The sequence below is a fragment of the Miniopterus natalensis genome, chromosome 15 (assembly GCF_054644295.1).
Source record: "Miniopterus natalensis isolate mMinNat1 chromosome 15, mMinNat1.hap1, whole genome shotgun sequence".
Classification (NCBI taxonomy): Eukaryota; Metazoa; Chordata; class Mammalia; order Chiroptera; family Miniopteridae; genus Miniopterus; species Miniopterus natalensis.
The window spans coordinates 30,507,574-30,527,905 of record NC_142095.1 but is presented as its reverse complement, the minus strand read 5'-3'; the positions used below and the strand labels follow the sequence as shown (position 1 = coordinate 30,527,905).

The 20,332-nt window shown below is 54.6% G+C and overlaps 1 protein-coding gene across 1 annotated transcript in view; it reads right to left on the bottom strand.

Moving 5' to 3' along the window:
• Nucleotides 1-16,514, bottom strand: part of PLXND1 (plexin D1) — a 54,288-nt gene extending 37,774 nt beyond the window's left edge. Inside the window, exon 1 of the mRNA XM_016209845.2 lies at nucleotides 15,195-16,514. Within this exon, the coding sequence (XP_016065331.2) occupies nucleotides 15,195-16,514 (1,320 nt within the window). The remainder of the gene's footprint in view (nucleotides 1-15,194) is intronic.
• Between the last annotated feature and the right edge of the window lie 3,818 nt (nucleotides 16,515-20,332).

The following is a 20,332-nucleotide window of genomic DNA, read 5'->3' as shown; positions in this document are numbered from 1 at the left end:
CTTCAGATGCCAGGGTGTGGGCATTGGAGGCTCCAAACAGGGACTCGAAAGGTCACCAGAATATAGCATTAAAACTGGCTTTAAGCCTGGCCAGCATGGCTCAGTGGCTGAGCATCGACCTATGATCCAGGAGATCGCAGTTCAATTCCCGGTCAGGGAACATGCCCGGGTTGCGGGCTTGGTCCCCAGTGGGGGCCCTGCAGGAGGCAGCCGATCAATGACTCTCTCTCATCACTGATGTTTCTCTTTCGCCCTTTCCCTTTCTCCCTTCCTCTCTCTGAAATCAATAATTACAATATTTTTTAAAGAAACAAAAAAAATCTGGCTTTAAGGTGCAGCTTTAGTGAGGCTTTTTTCCCCCCTTATCTGTGCTCTTTGCAAACCTAAGCCATTGATTGTGTGCCTCTGTGGTGTTTGCACAAAAGCTCAGCTAGTTTTCAAAAGAAAACAATAAATACTGGATCCTTCTGTACTTGAGCAAATAAACATGGTTGTGGCCTGATGGGCTTCCAGGCGGGGGCAGTTTCCCAGAGCAACCCTGAGGGGTAGAGCCCCCAGCCTAGAGATGGGGTAGAGCTGGGGGTGCCCTGGGTAAGAACCCATGAGTGGGGGTAGTCTTCCATGGAATGACTGGAGGTGACCTGAGCAAGTCACTTCTCTGAGCCTCAGTATACTCAACTATAAAATGGGTGCATCTATAGCACCTTCCTCATAGGGGCTGGGATGAGATCATTCATTATAAAGTACTAACACAGGATGTGGCCTACGGTCAATGCTCCAGAGTGTTAGCTGATACTATTGCTGTTTTTGATATGATTGTCAATACAATTATCATTATAAAGTGGAATCTGGGGCAAATCATGCCTACCTCAAAAGCTTTTGAACCTGACTGCCTCTGACCACCTTAAGGTGGCCATCCTCTCACAGAGGAGTCTCTCCCAGTCCCCTCTTCTCTGGGTTTACCCTCATCCCCCACATTTCCCCTTGAAGACAGCTGCCAAGTGAGCCCTTTAAAACGCAAAGTAGGCCCAGCCAGGCATGGCTCAGCAGTTGAGCGTCGACCTGGGATCCAGGTGATCGGGGTTTGGTTCCAGGTCAGGGCACATGCCCAGGTTGTGGGCTCGATCAATGACTCTCTCATCATTGATGTTTCTATCTCTCTCTCTCCCTCTCCTTTCCTCTCTCTGAAGTCAATAAAGATATATTAAAAAAATAAATAAATAAATAAGTAAATAAACAAAACTCAAAGCAGGTTTTCCCAGTTTAAAACCCTCCAGTGGTGACACAGAATAAACCCTGAATCCAAATCCTCTCATCAGGCCCCTGGGACCTTCAAGCCCATCCCACACCCTCCCCTCCTCACTCCTCCCCTCCGGTCACACAGGCCTCATTTGTTTCTCAAACATTCCAAGCTGAGCCCTGCCTCAGGGCCTTTGCCCTTGCTGTTCCCTCTGCCTGAAGTGTGATTTCCCAGATTGTCATATACAGCTGACTCTAGAACAACCCAGGGTTTAGGGGCACTGACCCTCTGTGCAGATGAAAATCCTTGCATAACTTTTGACTCCCAAGTCGTCCCTAGGTATCAGAAAGGGATTGGTTCTAGGACACCCTGCAGATTACAAAATCTGAGGACGCTCAACTTCCTTATATAAAATGGCATAGAATAATGCATACAGTCTCCCCTCTACACCCACAGGCTCCCAAACACAGATGGAAAATAGTGTTTTTGATCCGTGGTTGGTTAAAACCTGGGGATACAGAGGGCCAACTATATATATATTTTTAAATCTGCATATAAGTGGGCCTGTGTGGTTCAAACCCATGTTGTTCAAGGGTCAACTGTAATTGGCTCCCTCTCGTCCTTCAGCTTCAGACCTACCCTTCCCGATTTCATCCTGTGTGTGTGCCTGAGCTGAGGGCAGCCCTGGAAAGAGGGCTCTGTACCATCTCCCCAGCTGCCTCTCCCAGTCCCAGGCCCTCCTCCCAGCAATCCTTCAGCTGCAGGGAGGAGGTGAGGCGGGCTCTGTCAGCACTCAAGCTCTGGAGGGACTCTTTTCCTAGGGGTTATATAACTTTTCTTCATTGAATATAGATTACTAGCATCATTAAACAATAAGTTGTTTTAAAATTAAAATTGTAAACCATTGCCCAGAGGACGTGACTTTCCTCCCTGAGCTCTAGGAGGCGTGGAAAGGAAGGGAGACCTGGGAGGCCCTGATGTCACCTTTGGGGTTTTCTGCCCTGGGTCCTGCGATGGGGGGCCCCAGCCAGCCTGGGTTGGGGGGTCCTGGGAAAAGCCAGACAGGCGCCCAGCTCCGGGTGATTTGTGGGCCAGGGCGGCAGAGACGACGAGGGGGGAGCATGTTGGGAACTCGGCTCTCGCCTGCCTGCCCTGACGTTCACAAGCCATTAATTCTGTGCTGAAGGAATTTTCTAAAAAGCCTTTCCTCCAGCTTTTTTTTCTCATCCTAAAAATAAAATTAAAAAAAAGTTTTTTTAAAGGAGAAGTAACCCGTCGGCTGCTCCAAATGATCTGTGCTCTGAGGGAGAAGCTGACTCCCCAACCACCAGGGGAAATCACAAGGCTTTGAACTGGCTCAAGAATGGAAGCTGGGCAGGCGGGAAATGCCTCCCCTGTTGGGGGAGGGGGCTGCAGGCCCGGGACACAGAGACAGTGGGCTTGGGGACCAGGCAGCTGTTCCAAGTGTGGCCTCAGCCGAACTTGGTCTCCTGGGGCAGTCAGCTCCACAGGCCCAAAATACCACTCTGACCAAATGACACTGCTTGAAATTCCTTCATTAGCACCGGCCTTCCTTCAAGTCTCACTCAGCGTTGGTCTCTCAGAAACAATAATTCCCCTGAGGGTGGGGGTGGGGTAGCTGGACTGTCCTAGCAGCTCCCTCCAATCCACAAGGGCCACCTTTCCGAGACCAAAACTAGTCAGCCTCTCCCGGATTAAAACCTTTCTCTGGCTCCCAGCTGTCCTCAGGATCAAGCCCGGCATTGAAGGCCTTTGTGATCTAGCTCTTGCCAACTGGTCAGACCTCCAGTTTCACTTCTTTCCTCTATCCCATCCTCTGCGGCAAGAAACCAATCTCTGCATTTCCTCAAATGTGGCCACATTTTCCAGCCAGGGCTCCTGAACCTTCATAATGTTGTTTCCTCAGCAGTTAGTGCCCTTCCCACACACCTCTGAGCCACTCATACTTCCCCTGGCCCTTCCGTCCCCTATCTTTATCCATGCTGTTCCCTTTGCCAGGCATGCCCAGGCAGTAAGCTTTTAGCCAGCCTTCAAAGCCTTCCTCCGTGAAGGCTCTCCGTGCTCGTCATCACCTTCATTTATCACGACAGCATATGCATGAGCTTCTCCAGGGCAGAGACTGGACTGGGCTGAGTGTTTACTAAAGAAAGAAAACTAATTTTGACTAAACTGTGAGCAACTGTATTGGGCTGCTTCCTTTCCAAGCACAGATTGAGAGCAACACTGCCAAGGCTGAGTGCTGGAGAACTAAGGGAAAACTATGGGTCAACTGTATGCCTACTCTGCGTGTGGCAACACAAGGGAGGCAGGGGTTCAGGCCCAGACAATACCTGGCTGCTAGTTTTGATTCCTCTAAGAACTGAGTTTATCCATCTCTAAAATGGGATGAGCAACAGCCTCTGGTCTCAACTCTTTTCTGAGAGTAGGATGCGCCCTGACCCCTCCAACTAGCTGCCTCCTGGCGCCAAAGCTCAGCTCTGCCCACTCTCCCATTAAAACTCTAACATATTGATTTCACTACCAACTGTAATTGTGTTGACTTTCTCTCCCCAGGAAGCCAGCTGGAGTAAGAGCTTCAAGAGCCTGGCTTCTTAGGCCTCCCACATCCTGCCCGCATACCCCACCAAACCTCAGTCCCACCGGTGCAGGTGGCACTCTGCAAAGGATGAGGCGTCGATGGTGGGCACCATGGCAGGTTGCAAGACCCAGTGGTTCCGTCCCAGGTAGAGACTACACTGGCTGTTGGGACTTTGTGCACCTTCCTGCCTCAAGTTTTCAATTGTTATTGAACTGTGATTTTGGGCAAGTAAGGTTTCACTGCCAGGAATGGAAAGCACACTGAGTATTAAGTGGCCGACTGCAGACAGCCCACCTCTCACCACTCCTGGGCTGAGGGCTAGGTGAGCACCCTTCCACTCACCCTCCACAGCAGCCAAAGGGAACCTTTAAAACAGCAAAGCACTAAATGCAAAGGGGGATCCTGGAAAAGTAAAAGGACATTCATGAAGTAAAATCTGGAGTTTAGTTGAAAGTAAATTACCTATGTTGGTTTCTTAGTTTAGACAAATGTCCTATGTTAATGGAAGACCTTGGCAATGGGGAAAACTGAGAGAGGGTATGTAGGAATTATCTTTGTAACTTCCCTGTGAATCTAAAATTATTCCAAAATAAAAAGTTTATTTAAAAAAAACCCAATACGGCCCGGCCAGGAGTGGCTCAGCAGTTGAGCATAGGCCTAGGATCCAGGAGATTAGTTTGATTTTTGGTCAAGGCACACGCCTGGATTGAGGGCTCGATCCCTAGTCAGGGGCATGCAGAAGGGAGCTGATCAATGATGACTCTCTCATCATTGATGTTTCTATCTCTCTCTCTCTCCCTCTCCCTCTCCCTTCCTCTCCCTTAAATCAATAAAGATATATTTAAAAATAAAAATAAATTTAAAAAAAACACACGCAAAGCAGGTTGTACCCCCTCCACAGCTCAACAGCCTTCAATGGATCCCCAGTGCCCTTGACATAAACCCAAAGTTTGCTCCTGGGCCCTCAATGCCCTACTGGATCTGGCCAGCCCCTTTGCTTCCCCCAACCCCCTGTCCTGGCCAACTCCTTCTTTCTTGGTTTGGACAGCTGAGGAGGGGCCAGAAGATGCCCCAGAGACAAGGAGTAGAGGAAAAGGGGCCAGCAGGGACCAGGCAGGGTACAATGTAATGGGGTCTGACTGGTACAGTCTGCAGGAGCTTCAAGAGCCAGGTCTAGACAAAACGGCCTAGATTGTTGCTTCCTGCAAAGCCCAATAGAGTAACTCCTCCCCACCACATCTTAGGAAGCTCTGAGGTTAAAGGAGGAAGTGTTCTCAAGGTCACCTAAGGGCACACGGTCAGGTCAAGATTTGAAGGCACACCTATGACTCCCAAACCCAAACTCCACCTTCCCACTTCAGTCTGTGGGGCCTCTCTGAACACTAGCTACTGGGCTATGGGTCCACTGAGCTGATACCTGCACTGAAGGTAAACTGAGGCATGGAAAGAGCTATGGGCCTACCGTTTTCTGGCCCTAGGAGGGGTCAGAATGGACTCCATCTTGGTGGCCCTCTGGCAATGGCTCCCATGCCAAGGAGGAAACTGCCTGCTGCCAGAGAGGAAACACCAGCATCTTCCTGTGGGTGATCAAGATTTTCACTTCCTGGAGGGGCTAGGCTGGAAAGGATGGCCAACAGGCCAGAAAACAACAGGAGGCCTAGCCCTGAGCTGGAGAGGAAAAGCAATGTCTTAGGGAAACCAAGGCGCAAAGAGGGGCAGAGGCTTCCTCAGGACACACAGAGTAATAATTCCCCACCTTGCCCCGGGCTGCCTGAATCAAGCAGAATCAACTGGCAAATGGGAATGGACACAGGAGTTCAGGCAGACCCTTCCAGAGCTTCAGAGAGGTCTGCCTTGGTTTCCCCAAACCCCTCTCTGGAGGAGGCAAGTCACCCAGTCTCAGGGCACTGGGGTTATCCAGGCCATCTGGGCACCATCAGGAAGAGCTATGTGAACCAGCTAACCAGGCTGAACACGAAATGTCCACCCACCCACAACTAACACCCCAGGCCCTGCCAACAGGCGGGAGGAACAGCCCCCAGGCTGAGGTCAGAGGCTTGGCTATATTGGGATAGGCGGGTTGGGGAGCCTGCACGCACTCTTGTTGTGGCCCCTTACGGACAGAAACTAAGGCTCCTAATTTACCAAGCTTCATGGCTCTTAATATGGTGGGGTGCCCCATCCTCTCTGAGCCTCAGTTTCCTCATCTATAAAGTAGGGACAGTAACAGCAACCCCCATAACAAATGTTCCCCGTTAGCTCTGCGGGCCACAGGGCAAAAGCTCAGGGATGCCTGAGGATTGGGGAGCCCCCAGGACGAGCCACTCTATCACTTCCCAAAGTGAAGTATCTGCGGCCAGATCAGCAGGATGTTGGGAGCTAGGCCGGGCCTGCTCTGCTCAGGGCCTGCCTGGGAACTAAGGCCACAGCCACTGACTCAAGCAGCCATTGTTTTGTTAGCTGGACGTGGCCCCCCAGACACCCAGCTGCCCCTTCTCGAAGCTGTTTCTCATTCCAGCCCAGCCTGGCCCCATTTCCAGCCCTCCCCCCAGGGTCCCAGAGGAGCACCGTGTGGGACGGGCCCTGGCCCCAGTGAAAAGTCACTCCCTCCCACCAGCTCTAATGGGGGGCGGGGTGGTGAGTGCTGTGGCTTTGGCCCCTCCTTACTCGGAACAGTTTCTGTCCCAGCTTCTTCCCTGAAAGGGATGCCGGCCAGGAGAAGCTGAGAGCAGCAGCTGCCTCTCCGGCACAGGCCGCCTTCCTCCTCCTGGGGCTGAGGGGCCCTAGAGACTGGAACTCACACTCTCTTCCCCTGGGGGTGCTGGCCTTGGCCCCAGAGTCATTGTACAACTGCTTGTGGGCACAGCTGAGAGGACACGGCTGGCTTGGGGCCCCCAGGAAACATCTCTGGGCTGGGTCCCATGTGCTGGGGGATGACACATGGGTCCCTCTCTCTAGTTACCCAGATCCCGGTGCAGAGTCCAACCCCAACTTGGGAAGTGACAGCTGAATAGTAACAATACAGTAGTATCAACAACATGACAATAACAATAATAATCAGTACTGTTTACTTTGATCAGAGATCTCTGCCTCTATAACCTTATTTAACCCTCGCCACACCCTAATGAGTTGATGCTACTTTACAGAAAATGTAACTGGGGCACAGAGAGGTGAAGTGACTTGCCCAAAGTCACACAGCCATTATGTCCAGATGGGAGCCTCAAGCCTAGGCAGGAAGGCTCTAGAGTCCTCACCCTTCACCACAGCCTCTCTGCTGCTCTGTTGGGCGTTGCCAACAGCTGCTGGGAGTGTGGCCACTTGGAGCTGGAAATGCCCTGGGTGGAAGCTGGGGAGGCTGATGCCCATCAAGGAGATGGCTACTTCTGAAGGGCTCGATCACCTCAAACACAGATAGTGGACGCATCTGGAGAGGGGCATGGGTGGGCAAGGGTGAATGCTGATCCCCTTTAGCTCCCTTCCCAGGCCTGGCCTCCACTTCAAGGCCTCTGCCCACTGCCCCCCCATTATTTACCGATCACAGCAGAAAGTGCTACATGATTAACGCCCCACTGGGGCCTCGCTGGGCCTCGTAATGGAGCTTAGAGCTTCCTCCCTCCTCCAGCACGTGATTTATCGTGTTTCAGGGTAAAGGACAGTGGACTGGGTGGGGGGAGTCACTGGCTCAGAGATAGGCAGATCCAGGTGGCATCAAGTATCAGCAGGAGAGTGGGCAGTGCAGGGCCCGTCCTGGTGGCCTGTAGCATCCACCCTGGCCCAAACATGGGCTTTGGAAAGAAGAAAACAACCTCACTCCAGAGGTAGTAGCCAGGATCCAAATCCACGTGGCTGGCGCCAGGAGACTTTCCGGGCCTGTCCCCATGCGGGGACTTGCTGGTTTCCATGGCAATTCCCACACCGTTGTCAGTGCTGGAGAGGCCCTGGGGATTCACCTGGTCCAGCCGCAGTGGGGGCCCTGAGAAAGAGCCTCCTGCTTCTGCCAGCACCTGGCAGGACTAATTCGGGGACAGCACCCACGGGTCCCTTCTAGAAACAGGTTAACTGTCTCATTCTTCCCCCAAAGCCTTGCTGGCTCTCCACAGCCCACAGGACAGTGTACCAAGTCCTTGGCCTACACCCCAGACCCCACACACTCTCAGCTTCATCTCTGCCTGCTACCCAAGCCATGTTCTACCACATCTCTGGGCCTCAGCCCCTGCTGTGTCCTCTGCCTGAAATACCTTCCCAGTCCCATCTATCAAAGTCCTGCTCCAATGTCACCTTCTTCCAGGAAGCCTTCCCCTTGACTCCCTCATATGAGGCTGGTCAGTATGCAGCTCTGGCTACAGCATGTCTTCTGTCACGATCTCTTCCCTGACCATCTGGAGGGTAAGAACAGGGTCTGATTCATCCATTTTGGGGGGCTGCCATGTAACAAAGCTGAGCCCCCTACCCCCATACTGCCACACTACAGAGCACCCTCCACCAGGAGAACAAACAGGCAAGAGATGTTGCCTAGAAGGTGCTGGGTTCTGGTGGGTGAAGGTGGAGACAGCTGTAGTCCTGGGGAACAGGAGCCCCACACCTGGGGGGCCTTGACCCAAGCTTGGGACCATGCTGGGCCCTGGGGCTGGGCAGTTCTACAGGCCCCACTGGGAAGCTCTCAATACTCCCAAGAGCAGCCCCAGCAGGAGCAGAATTTCCCTGAGTCTCAGTTTCTCCACCTTTAAAATGGACCCATTCACTCCTCCTCACTGTGACATCAGGATCTCTTTGGCTCCCACTCCTTTAGGTCAGTGTTTTTCAGAGGACCCAAAGATTAAAGGTGATGAACACAGACTCTGCAGCCAGGCACCGGCTCCACCTTTTACCCACTGTGTGACCTCAGGCCAGGCACTTAGTCTCTCTGGGCCTCTATTTCTCCTTTTTGTAGATTGGGGATAACAATTCATTCTGCTTTTGGGGGGTGTTAAAAGATATACTACATATAAAGTGCTTTGGAAAGTGCCCAACACAGAATAAGTTCCCAAGAAACAACAATAAGAATAAAAATGATGCTGATGGGAACAGTTCTGGTGATACAGTGAGGGCTTCCTTGCCACCTCATGTCCCAACTTAGGTCAGGAAACTGAGAAAGGGGAAGGGACCCCTCATTTCTGGAGGCTCAGGCCCTCATGCTTCTTCCATATACACCATGCCTTTCTCCTTACAGCAACCAGAACTTGGAGTCAGCCTACTTCCTAAATCTCCATGAAAACCAGCAGCAGTGGGCAGGCAAAATGAACTCCTGTAGAGGGTATTCTGCAGGGGCTGACACCGACTCACACATGGCCTCCACCAAATGCCAGGATGCCCCATTCTTCCCTGTGCTGAGTCATCTTTACAGATGGGGAAATCCAGGGTCCAGCACTCAACCAACACTCTGGGCCTGCCTGGGTGTGGCAGGTCTTAATTGTGGTCATGCCCAAGGCCATGACAGATCCTCCATCCACTCTCCTAGCAAATGCCAGTGAGATGCTGCCCTGGAGGGAAGGAGGAAGCCTGCCCAGCCCCAGTCCCCAACATGGTCTGTACCAGGTAGGGCTGGGGCCAGTGGTGAAAGGGATGTGTCAAGTCATTCAAATTGACCACATCCCTCATTTGCACACCCAAAAGGCCAGGGGCTCATTCCTTCCAGAGTCCAGACAATCCCATTTTCAGAGCTGAATGCAACCAGGTACTCCCCTGCCTCACCCATTTCCGCAGGAGGCCTCATCAGCAATAGCCCCCAACTTATGGCCTGGCCTCTGCAGATGCCCCAGGCGGCCACACCCCACTCTGGATCCGAGTCACTGCAGTTTCAGTCCCAGCTCCATCCATGGCCTGCTTGGAGGTGCTATCACAGAAAAGGGTTTGTAGGAAGGGCAACACCCAAATCTGCATGGTGGGGAGGGGTAATTGCAGAACTTGCAGCAGAGAGCTCACAGCTAACAGCAGCCATCACCCAGCGTGGACTCTGTAGTCAGCCAGCCAGTCTGCAGATGCCCACTCCTGCTAATCAGCTGTATGACTCTGGGCCTCAGTTTCCTCATGTGTAAACTGGGGGTAATAGCACTTCCTGCCTCAAGAGGGCAGAGGACTGTGAGATCAAAGCATTGGTGTTTGTGAAGGGCAGGCAATCAGACTTGCTCGGAAATCAGACCTCAGAGAACCAAGATGGCACCTACCCTCCACACACCCTCAGGTACACCAGAAGCTCAGCATCTAACCCCACCAACAGCGGTGACAACAGGCCCACCCTTCCCATCTTAGTCTGTGCTCTCCTGCCTCTGAGCTGGCTGGGGTCCCCCCAGCACCAGACCTGCCTTTGCCTCACCCCTCTGTCTCACCCATGCCTGCTCACCTTCAGGGCCATGTGAGCCTCTAAAGCAGGAGTGGGGAACCTCCGGCCGGAGGCTGTGTATGGCCCACAAAATCATTTGGTCTGGCCCTGCCAAGGCCTCACCAAAGGGGTGAGTTAATTAAATGTTTGACCAAATATAGCAGGCTAATTTTTAAGTTGATAATTTTGTGTGGCCCGTGAATGATGTTATAAATATCCAAATGGCCCTTGGCAGAAAAAAGGTTCCCCACCTCTGCTCTAAAGCATCCTCCCTCTTCTGAGCACTCCCTGCCCCACTGGCTATTTCACACACTGAACACACTTTTCCCGGGTGTATCTTTTTCCTCTCCCTGCTATTTCCTGGGCACTGCATGTGAGATTTTACTCTGCCCACATCCTCAGAAGAAGATACTGGTGATTTTACAATGAGAAAGTATGAGACCCAGAAGGTAAATAATTTAACCTGGGTCACACAGCATACAGGCAGGAGAACAAAACTCAACGTCAGCTTTACCCTCACCTACTCAGGAATCCAAATGGATGACATTCCCAGAGTGGGGAGGGATGTTAACAGTCTCCTGGCCCAAGCCCTGTCTGTCTCTCTAGGTTAGAAGGTCATGCTGGCCAATCCCATGGGAACCCCTTCCCTAAGTCCTACCAAGTGTCTCTGGTTGTACCCTTGGCCACGGGAAGATCAGTCCCAGTCCCATCCCAATTCCAAATGTGAAGCCCATCTTCGAAGCTCTGCCTACCTCCACCTCCACCCAGCATTTCAGCCCCTAAATTGGTTCAGAAAAAAAACGCCTTCTTGACAACGAGCACCCACCCACCACATGCCAGTTTAAAACTGCCTGAGGGTTTTTTTTCCACCTTTACTATAAAAAGACACCTTGAAAATGCAGCACTGACATTTCCCTGTCAGTTTTCTTTTTTATTTAAAAATTCAAATACTATGGTCATTCAAAGGTGACCATGGGGGAGATCAGGGAAGGAAGGAAGCCTCCCCTTGCCTTGCTGGGTAACCCTGTACCTCAGTTTCCCCTCTTGATAGCTGTGGCAACTTCCCAACTTGCTTTCACCTCAAACACTAGGTGACGAAAGGGATCCAAGCTACACACAGTGAAGGCTAATTTTCTCACTTTCTCTCTCAAAATAGTCCAACAGCCCCAAATATGCCAAAATCAATCAGGGACAAAGTTGGGGCCCTCTGAGGGCTAGGGGAAACTGAGGTTCCCTGCCACTGACCTCACACCTCAGCAGCTCCTCCCCTCTCTGCCATACCCCCAGATGGAAGGTGGCAACGGATACTGAGACTTCATTGTCCTAAAGATGAAGAGCAGAAGGCAACCTGCCAGGTAAGGAGCTGGGATGTCCAAGGTCACCCAAACAGAGGCTATGGGGTTGAGAGGCCCCCAAAACAACCTCAGGCCCTGGCCTGGTGGCTCAGTTGGTTGGAGTGTCATCCCGTATACCACAGGGTTGCGGGTTTAATTCCCAGTCAGGGCACATGCCTAGGTTGCAGGTTCGATCCCTGGTCAGGGTGCATATGGGAGACAACCGACTGATTGATGTTTCTTTCACATTGATGATTCTCTCTTACTCTCTTTCTCAAAATCAATAAAAACATAACCTCTGGTAAGGATTAAAAAAAGAAAAACACCCCCACAACTTTGGGAAGCTGGGTTTCCAGAGGCCTGGCCAAGCCACCTCCCTTGCCTGGAGGTCAGATGTCCCTAGAGAACAGATGGAAGAACAAGGTGCTGTCCCCTAGCCCAATGGCACCAACTTCCATCTAATGCTGGGCCAAACTGGGCAGCTTCCTTCCCCCTCCATCCTGTCAGCCCCCACCTCTGGGGCTACATCCTGGCAGCAAATCTGTCCCAATCCACTGCTTCCCTCGATGGCCCATCACATGCCCAAAAATAAGGCCTGGCTCACTGCCTGCACTGCCGTGCCCAGTGCCCACCACAGTAAACGCTCAAGAAATATTTGCGAATGAACGAGTGAACCTCCTGACTGGGAGATGGCACCAGCCTCCCAACTACTCTCCCTGCCTCTCATCTTTTCACCAGTCTTTCTCACCTAGGGACTGTCTAAGATAATTATGTTAAAAATAATCATAGTAAGCCCTGGCCAGGTAGCTCAGTTAGTTACAGCGTTGTCCTGATACGCCAAGATTGCTGGTTTGATCCCTGGTCAAGGCACATATAAGGCTCAACCAATGAATGCATAAATAGGTGGAACCACAGATCAATGTTTCTTCTCTCTCTCTCTCTCAAATCAATAAACAAAAAAAATAAAATTTAATTTAAAAAGTGTTTCATAAAAATAAAATAAATGAAAATAATCATTGTAATTTCAAGCACATGTTCTGGCCACTATACTAAGAGCTTCACATGTATTATCTTATTGAATTTCCACTACAGTCCTATGAGGTAGGTACTTTTATTATCATTCCCATTCCACAGAGGAAGACACACAGATGCTCATTCAGGTCATATCACTCTGGCTAAAACCCTTCATGGCCCCCTGTATCCCCAGGATACAGTCCCGATTCCATAACACAGCCAACCTGCATCCTACAGGCCCCACCCACCTCCCCACTCCCCCAGCCACACTGACTACCTTTCAGTTGCTCTAGCTGGCCTTGCTGTATCCTAACTCCAGGTATTTGCACAAGCTGTTCCCTCTGCCTGGACTCTTTCCTCTTCTGTGGGCCTCATGTGGCTACTAACTTCTGCTCATCCATTCATCTCTGCTTTGATATCATTCCCCCAGGAAGCCTTGATGCCCCTCTCCTGGCTCCCTCATCCCCCTGGGCTGTAAGAGCCTGGCTATATGTCAGTTCTCTGCTCCCTTGCATGGTTCACAAGAGCAAAAATTGAGTCACCATTGTCCCCCAGTGCACAGCACAGGACTGGGCACACAGCAGAGGTTTAGGAAATGTTTACTAAGGTTTCTATCTGGTACTCAGAGGTGGGATATGCTGGAGTCTTCACTGTTGCATAAGTCAAAATAGGTCACTCTTTGCTGTTCAGGACCAAGCCCAGATTTATGCTAATACTGTCCCCTGGAGTAATAACAAGAACAGCAGACCTCTACCAGGTGCTTACTATGTGCCAGGTACAAAGTGCTTTATGTTAGTTCACTTAGTCCTCAGAGATGTTTTTATTATTCCCACTTTACAGATAAGGAAACTGAGGCTCAGAGAGGTTAAGTCCCTTGCCAAGGTCACATAGCTGGGAAGTGACAGAGTAGAGTTTTAACCCAGGGTGCAAAGTCCAAGTCCTTAAGCTGTAACTGGGGAGCTGGCAACAGCCTGGAGCAAGAATAATGACCACCCTCCCCAACCCCACCATGGGGCCTTGGACATATCTGGAGATCCTACCCAGTGATACTGGCCTGTGCCTATAGCTGGGTATGGGGAAGGGAAGAGGAGTGGGGGGGACACAGGGAGAGTGACTGAGGAGGGCTGAGAATCCACCTCACCTTGGGGTGAGGAGGAGGTCCTGAGCCACTCTGTTCCTGGGGCTGTGTCCCTGGAGAGGCCCTGTTCCCCTAAAAGAAGGAAGCTCCAGCCCCCTGTAGCAGAATGAGTCACTACACGAGGCCAGGCTGAAAATAAGGGACCTTGGGAACTGGAAAGGTTCCTGCCAGAGGGCGGGGAGACTGCGGAGGCCCGAGGGGACAGGCTCACCGAGGGCCTGGATGGACACACAGGGCCTGGAAAGGTGGAGGAAAGGCCCTAGCCCCCCAGTAGGGTCTTCCCTCCACAGAGTGGGGCTGACTCCCAACTCACTCCTCTAGCCCTGAGACCCCCAGAAACAAAGTTCACCCCCTCAAACACAGCCCACTGGGGTATGTAGCTCTGGGGAGAATGGCAGACGTCTCAACCACGGAGCTGGGCAGCCAGCACTGATCTGGCTGGCCCCTACCGGTGGCAGAGCTGCTCCCTGCCCTCCTCACCCACCATGACCTTTATTTTCAGGGCAGCCAGCCAGCCGGGTGGTGGGCAGCCGGGAGAGCCTGACTATAGGAGAAGGAATCTGTGTTTTCTCTAAGCCCCAGTGTTGGGCACACCCACAGGAGAATAATTAGGTTCATGAGATTCTTGCCACAGCCTGAGGACCAAAGAGAAAAGGAATGGGGCAGGGCCACCCATGGCCAGACCCCAAGGAGGGCTCTGTAATCACCAGAAGTCTGACTTTGGCATTTGCGGAGGGAGAAACGGAGGCTTCCTAGGGCAGTGGCAGAGCCTGGAGTTCAAATGGATTCCCCAGACTCAGACCCAGATGCAGAGTATGGAAAAGGTGCAGGGGTCCACTTCCCAAGGCCCTCTGGAGAAGTGACCCCTTGCTGGTGTGATTCCTTGAAGAGAACTGCACAAAATTCCCTCCAGCACTCTGTGTCCCAACTTCAACACACACTGATCCCCCAACACAGCCCCAGGCACACCTGGGTCCCCTTCCCACCCAGCTGGTGTGTGCCCCCACACCTGGTCCCTCCTCATTCCCTCCCAAGCCTCAGGGCCCAGTCCCACTCCCTGCACACCCTCCTGGCCCTGGCACCCCCGGCCATGGCCTTTGGTCAGACAGGCACTCACTTGCTGTGTGCTCAGCTCACCGCTTACGGCCTACCCCCAGGTGCGCACCTGAGCTATATATGCACCTTTAGCTCTCAGCACCTACCCATCCACAACCTGGACCCCTCCCACACAACTAGTTAAGCGCACCTGTAACCCAGCACTCACTTGAATGACTTCTCACGCACATCTGGGCCATATTCGCGCTAGTGCCCCCACCTGTATCCTCGAGAGTACACCTAAGTCCCCGCAAATGCAGTGTGGCCCAGAGTACACACCTGTGTCCCCACACGGGCACATCTGGGTCCCGGTACGCTGGCGCCAGTAACCTGCTAGCGCATAACCCGCCGAGTGACCCGCCCGCTCTTCCTCGGCGCCCTGAGTTGGGCCCCAGCACCCCCGTGCCTGGGCGTACCTGGATGTTGCGCTTGCTCTCGCAGGCTGGCCCGGTGCCCTGAACCACGCTGTCGAGCACCGCCACCACGTCGGGTGCAGGCTCCACGAAGCACGCGGTGCGCGCGGCACGGATGGCGGCTTGCACGTCGGCGAAGCTGAAGGCGCAGAGCGCCGCCGGGGCAGCGCGGGCAGGAGGCCCCCCCTGGGGCCGCTCGAAGACCGCAAAGAGCAGCTCGCGCGCGGGAAAGACCGACACCAGGCGGCTGTAGAGGTCGCCGCGGCCCGCTCCGCCCGCGCACTGCAAGCCCAGCTGGATGTAGGACTCGGTGAGCTTCTTGGCGTCGCCGCCAGCTCCGCGAGGCAGGCAGATGCGCGCCAGTAGGCTCCGCGCCTGGCTCTCCTTGTCGCCCGCACGCGCCTCGCTGTTGAGCGCCAGGTACGCGTAGGACTGCGCGCCCCGCGGCGGGTCCGGCGGGTGCAGGAAGGCGCGCACGAAGCCCAGCTTGTGCTGCTCCTTGGCCCCCTGCTTGATCTTGAGAATGTTGTCGTCGGAAGGGTTGAGGTCGAAGGTGAAGAGCTTGGCCAGGTCGCCACGCGCATCCAGGGAGCGGATAGCGATCTCGGGCGTGTTCTCGAAGCGGTGGTCCTCCAGGCTGCGGTTGCGCGGGAAGAAGGCACTGCCGTAGCCGGTGTACGTGGCCCCCACGAGAAGGCGGCTGCCCCCCGCGCCGGTGGCGGGCGGCAGCACTAGCCCGACGGTGGACGCGTTCGGGTGGTTGGCAGCCACGTTCAGCATGCTGGGGAACACCGTGACGGGCTCGGCGGGCGGCGCGGCGGGCGGGAAGTGCACGGCCACCGCCGAGATGTTGCCCCGGCGCCGCAGCTGGCAGAAGCCCTGGTAGATGGAACCGCACACGACCACCAGGCCCTGCCCGGGGTCCAGTTGCAGGATCTTGTTGTAGTTGTCGGTGAGACGCCGCGGGTGCTCGCAAGACGCCTGGGGCAGCTGCGGGGCGTGACACAGCGGGCTGTCGGCCACCGGACCCACGGCCGCCTCGGCCTCCAGGCTCAGGTTGGCGCTCGACAGCTGGTAGAGGCGGTTGACGGCCGCCAGGTACACCGTGCCCGCCGCGCCGTCCAGGGCGAAGTTGTTGGTGGGCGTGGGCGACGGGAAGCGGCGCTGGATCTCCAGGGCGCCGGCCCGCGCCGCCCCGAGCAGCAGCAGGAGCAGCAGCGGCGGGCACGGCAGCGGGGCGCGGAATGGCTGGCGCGGCGGCAGGGGGCCGGGCGCGGCGGCCCGGGCGCTAAGGGGTGCGCCGCCCGCGGCGCGGCGAGCCATCCGGGCGTGCGCGGGCTGCGCGGCACGGCGAGTGCATGGGGCGCGGCGCGGCCGGGAGCCGGGAGCCCGGAGGAGGCAGGAGGCGGGGGGCGGGCCCGGGCCGCGAGGCGCTTCCTGCCCGCGCCTGCCGCCCCCGGCCCCGGCGCCCCGGCCGGGCTCAGCGGCGCAGCGCAAGCCGGGGGCGGGGCGGGGGCGGCTCCGCGGCGGACACGCCCTCGCGCCGCGCCCCGCCCGGCCGCGCCCCGCCCTCGAGCCCCCTCCCGCCCCCGCCCACCTTCCCGGGCTCCGGGGCGCGCTCCGGGGGCCGCTCCTCCGCCCCGCCCCGCCCTCCGGCCGCCCGGCCCTGGCTGCGCTGTCGGAGGGTCCGGCCGCCCCGCGCCCTCCAGGGCCCACCCGCGGGGCGTCCCTGGCTCCAGGTTCCCTTTCCCGGCGCCGCCTCCGCCTCCGCCGTTTATTCTTCTTTCCTTCCTTCCTTCCTCCTGGCCGCTCGGGCTGGTTTTCTGTTTTCTTTCCTCTCTTTCTTCACCCTCCGTCTCTCAGTGCCTCCGTCTCTAGCCCCCTCCCGGTGTGTGTTGTCTCTCTCTCCCTTCTCTGTTTTTCTGTCCTTGGCTCGCTCTCCCTCTCTCCGTGGCTCCCTCCGCTCCCTCCCCCTGGAACTCTCTGTCTCTCTCTCATCCCTCGGACCCCCCTCTTCTCCATCTCTGTCTGCCCCCCTTCTCCCTCTCTCTGCCTTCTTGATCCACAGCCCTCCCTCTCCCCACCTCACAGTACCCACCCACCCCCCTTTTACCTCCTTTTGCAGGGCTCTGTCCAGGCCTTAGGCCCCCAGGCCTGGGCATCTCCAGGACCAGCTAGGCAGGGACACCACCCCCTCAGTCCCCAAGACCTGTTCCCCCATACCCCAGCCCCATAAAAGGGGTTTTATAAGTGGCAGGACAGAGGGACAGAGCTCAAGGGTGAGACAGACAAATCAGGAAAATGGAGAGAGGAACTGTTTCAAGCATGTGCCAGGCTGTGGGGCAGCCTGGTCTGCACTGGCCACACCCAGTGAGGCCTTGGTGCTTAGGGTGAATAGGCTCCTGTGGAGGCCCAGCCCTGTAGACTGCTGCTCTCCTGCCCGCTACAGTTCACCAGGAGGCACTTCCCCTTTGCAGGGGAACTCTGGAAGGACCTAAAATCCTCTCAGATTTAGTGGGAGATCAGCCCCTTTAGTTAGCACTGGGCCACTTTCACCTGGAAGGAGCAGGTAGGCACTGGGTTGGGAGGCAGGCAGCCATGATTCCCAGGTCACGGAGCCCATAAGAAGGGCCTCCGTGGCACCTCGCAATGGTGGGCGCTCAAACAGGGCTGTCCTGTGCCAGGCCCTGTGCCAAGAGCTCTATATGAATAGATTCACTTCCTCCTCCTCACAGCTGCCCTCTGAGGCTGGTACTGTAATGATCCCACTTTACAGATACAGCACCTGAGGCTTCAGAGGTGAAGGGACTGGCCAGAGAGGCACAGCTCATAAGGAGCAGGACTGCAATGTTTGAAAGGCAAAATCTGTTGGCTTTGAAACCACCCCAACCACCCCCAGTCCCAGGCCAGCACTAGCCTCTCAGAACAGGAAGGAAGGCCCCTATCAGACCTCTGGCTGCCACATTGTACCATGTGGCCCTTGCTCTGAGGGGGGCCAGGCCTCACCTCACTTGTTCGCACCTAGCCAGGAAGGGCAGGGCATTTCTCTGGGCCCCACAGGGTAGGCAGGAAAAGCCAGGCCCACAGCAGTCCCCTACTTCCCTAGCTCAGCACCCTCGCCTTCCTGCCTTCCTGCCATCAGTGTTTGCCCATCACTCCTGCCTTTCCAACCCTCTTCTTTCCCCCTCCCCCATCCCCGGTTCCTGCCATTGCTTTGATAGCCTGGAGTGTTCAGCTGTAGGAAATCAGAGGCTCTGCTTCTGGCCCCACCCCCCTGGGCTCAAGGCCACTCAGGGGACAGCCGGGAAGGACCCATGTCCCCACCTCCAGGGCTCATGTTGAACCACCTGTGGAAGCAGACTAGGGAGCCCAGCAGAGGTGCAGGAGGCTGCCTGCTCCAATGCACCTCACCCCGCCCCACCCCCTCCTCCTCGCCCTCCCAGTTTAGTCTGTCTGTCTGTCTCCTTTCAGTCTTATCTTTCTCTAGCCTTCCCCACCCCATCTGTTTCTGTCTTCTTGCTCCACCCAGTTTGTTTCTCTCTTTGTCTGTCTCTTCCCAACCCCCTCTCTTTTCACTCTCTGTCTCTTTGTGTGTATCTCTCTATCTCTCTGTGTTTCTCTCTGTTCTCCCTCCCTATCCCCCGTTCCTCTCTCCCTCTTTTGCCCCTCCTAGCTTCCTTCCTTTCTCCAGCTCATCTTGCAGAATCCTGCAGCTCCCCCCACTGAGCCCTGAGGATAATGCTCTGTGTCCTCGAAGCTCAGCCTGGCACACAGTGGAAGATAGTTCTGGGCACTTAGAACACAAATCTACCTGCCAAACTAAGCACTAGGACTGGAGCCACCCCAGGCTGGGGGAATGCAGGACCAATTTAGTTTACAAAGAGCTCAGCCAGGGTCCAAGTATCCTGGCATAAGCTGGAAGTTGAAGGGCTATGTGGCCTAGGACAAGGCACTTGCCCTCTCTGAGCCTCAGTTTCCTCATCCGCAATATAAGGACAATCATAATAGCACACTGGTCCCTGGGAGATTGTAAGGCGTGAGGAATATAATGTACCAGGAAGCACAGTGCCAGGCACATCACAGGCACTGGGCAAATGCCAGTTTCTCTCCCCTTGCACTGAGCAATGGCACACCAGGGCTCCACTTCCTGCCATGAGTCTTCTCAGCAGTTAATGGAGTCCAGTACTGCCCTGTGCAATCTCATGCCATCCTCACAGCCAGCTGACAAAACTGGGATTATTGAACCCATTTTAGAGATGGAGAAACTGAGGGGCATTAGCAAGGTGTGGATTTAAACTCAGATCTGTCTCTAGATCCCGTGCTTTCTTCTCTCTGTCCATTAGCTGGGAGCTTCTTTTTTTTTTTTTTAAATATATCTTTATTGATTTCAGAGAGAGGAAAGGAGAGGGATAGAGAGATAGAAACATCAATGATGAGAGAGTCATTGATCGGCTGCAGCCCACAGCCTGGGCATGTGCCCCGACCGGGAATCGAACCCAGATCGCCTGGATCCTAGGTCGACGCTCAACCGCTGAGCCATGCCCGGCTGGGCGCCGGGAGCTTCTTCAGACTAGGATGGGTCATGGTGGCAGCACCTTGTACCCCTGGCTGGGCAGAGGAGGTGCTGATAATTCTGGGAGGGAGGGAGGGAGGGAGGGAGGGAGGGAGGGAGGGAGGGAGGGAGGAAGGAAGGAAGGAAGGAAGGAAGGAAGGAAGGAAGGAAGGAAGGAAGGAAGGAAGGAAGGAAGGAACCCACATCTTCCCTGGCTAAGATGCAGTGGGGTGTCCTCTCAGAAAGAATTTAAGAGGGAACCAAGAAGAGATGGAGGGTACTGGGGAGGTGGGGTTAGATGGCACCCAGCATTAACTAACTCTGAATTAACTCAGATTATCCAACCCTGGATTATCTACTAGCTAACCTTGGATCACACTGTGATTCAGGCCATTTTCAGTTTTTGTTCAGGCCTTCTGATTATATCAAGGAGAAGGTCTCTGTCTGGAGCTAATGTGTCTTTAATGCCTCTCTAACATTTGTCATTGTCCATTTTTAATAGAAGGAAGGTCTGAAGCTCATCGATGTCAACATCAGATTTCTAGAATTTACTCGTAGATTCTTGTTTTCTTTATATTTGCAGTTATTT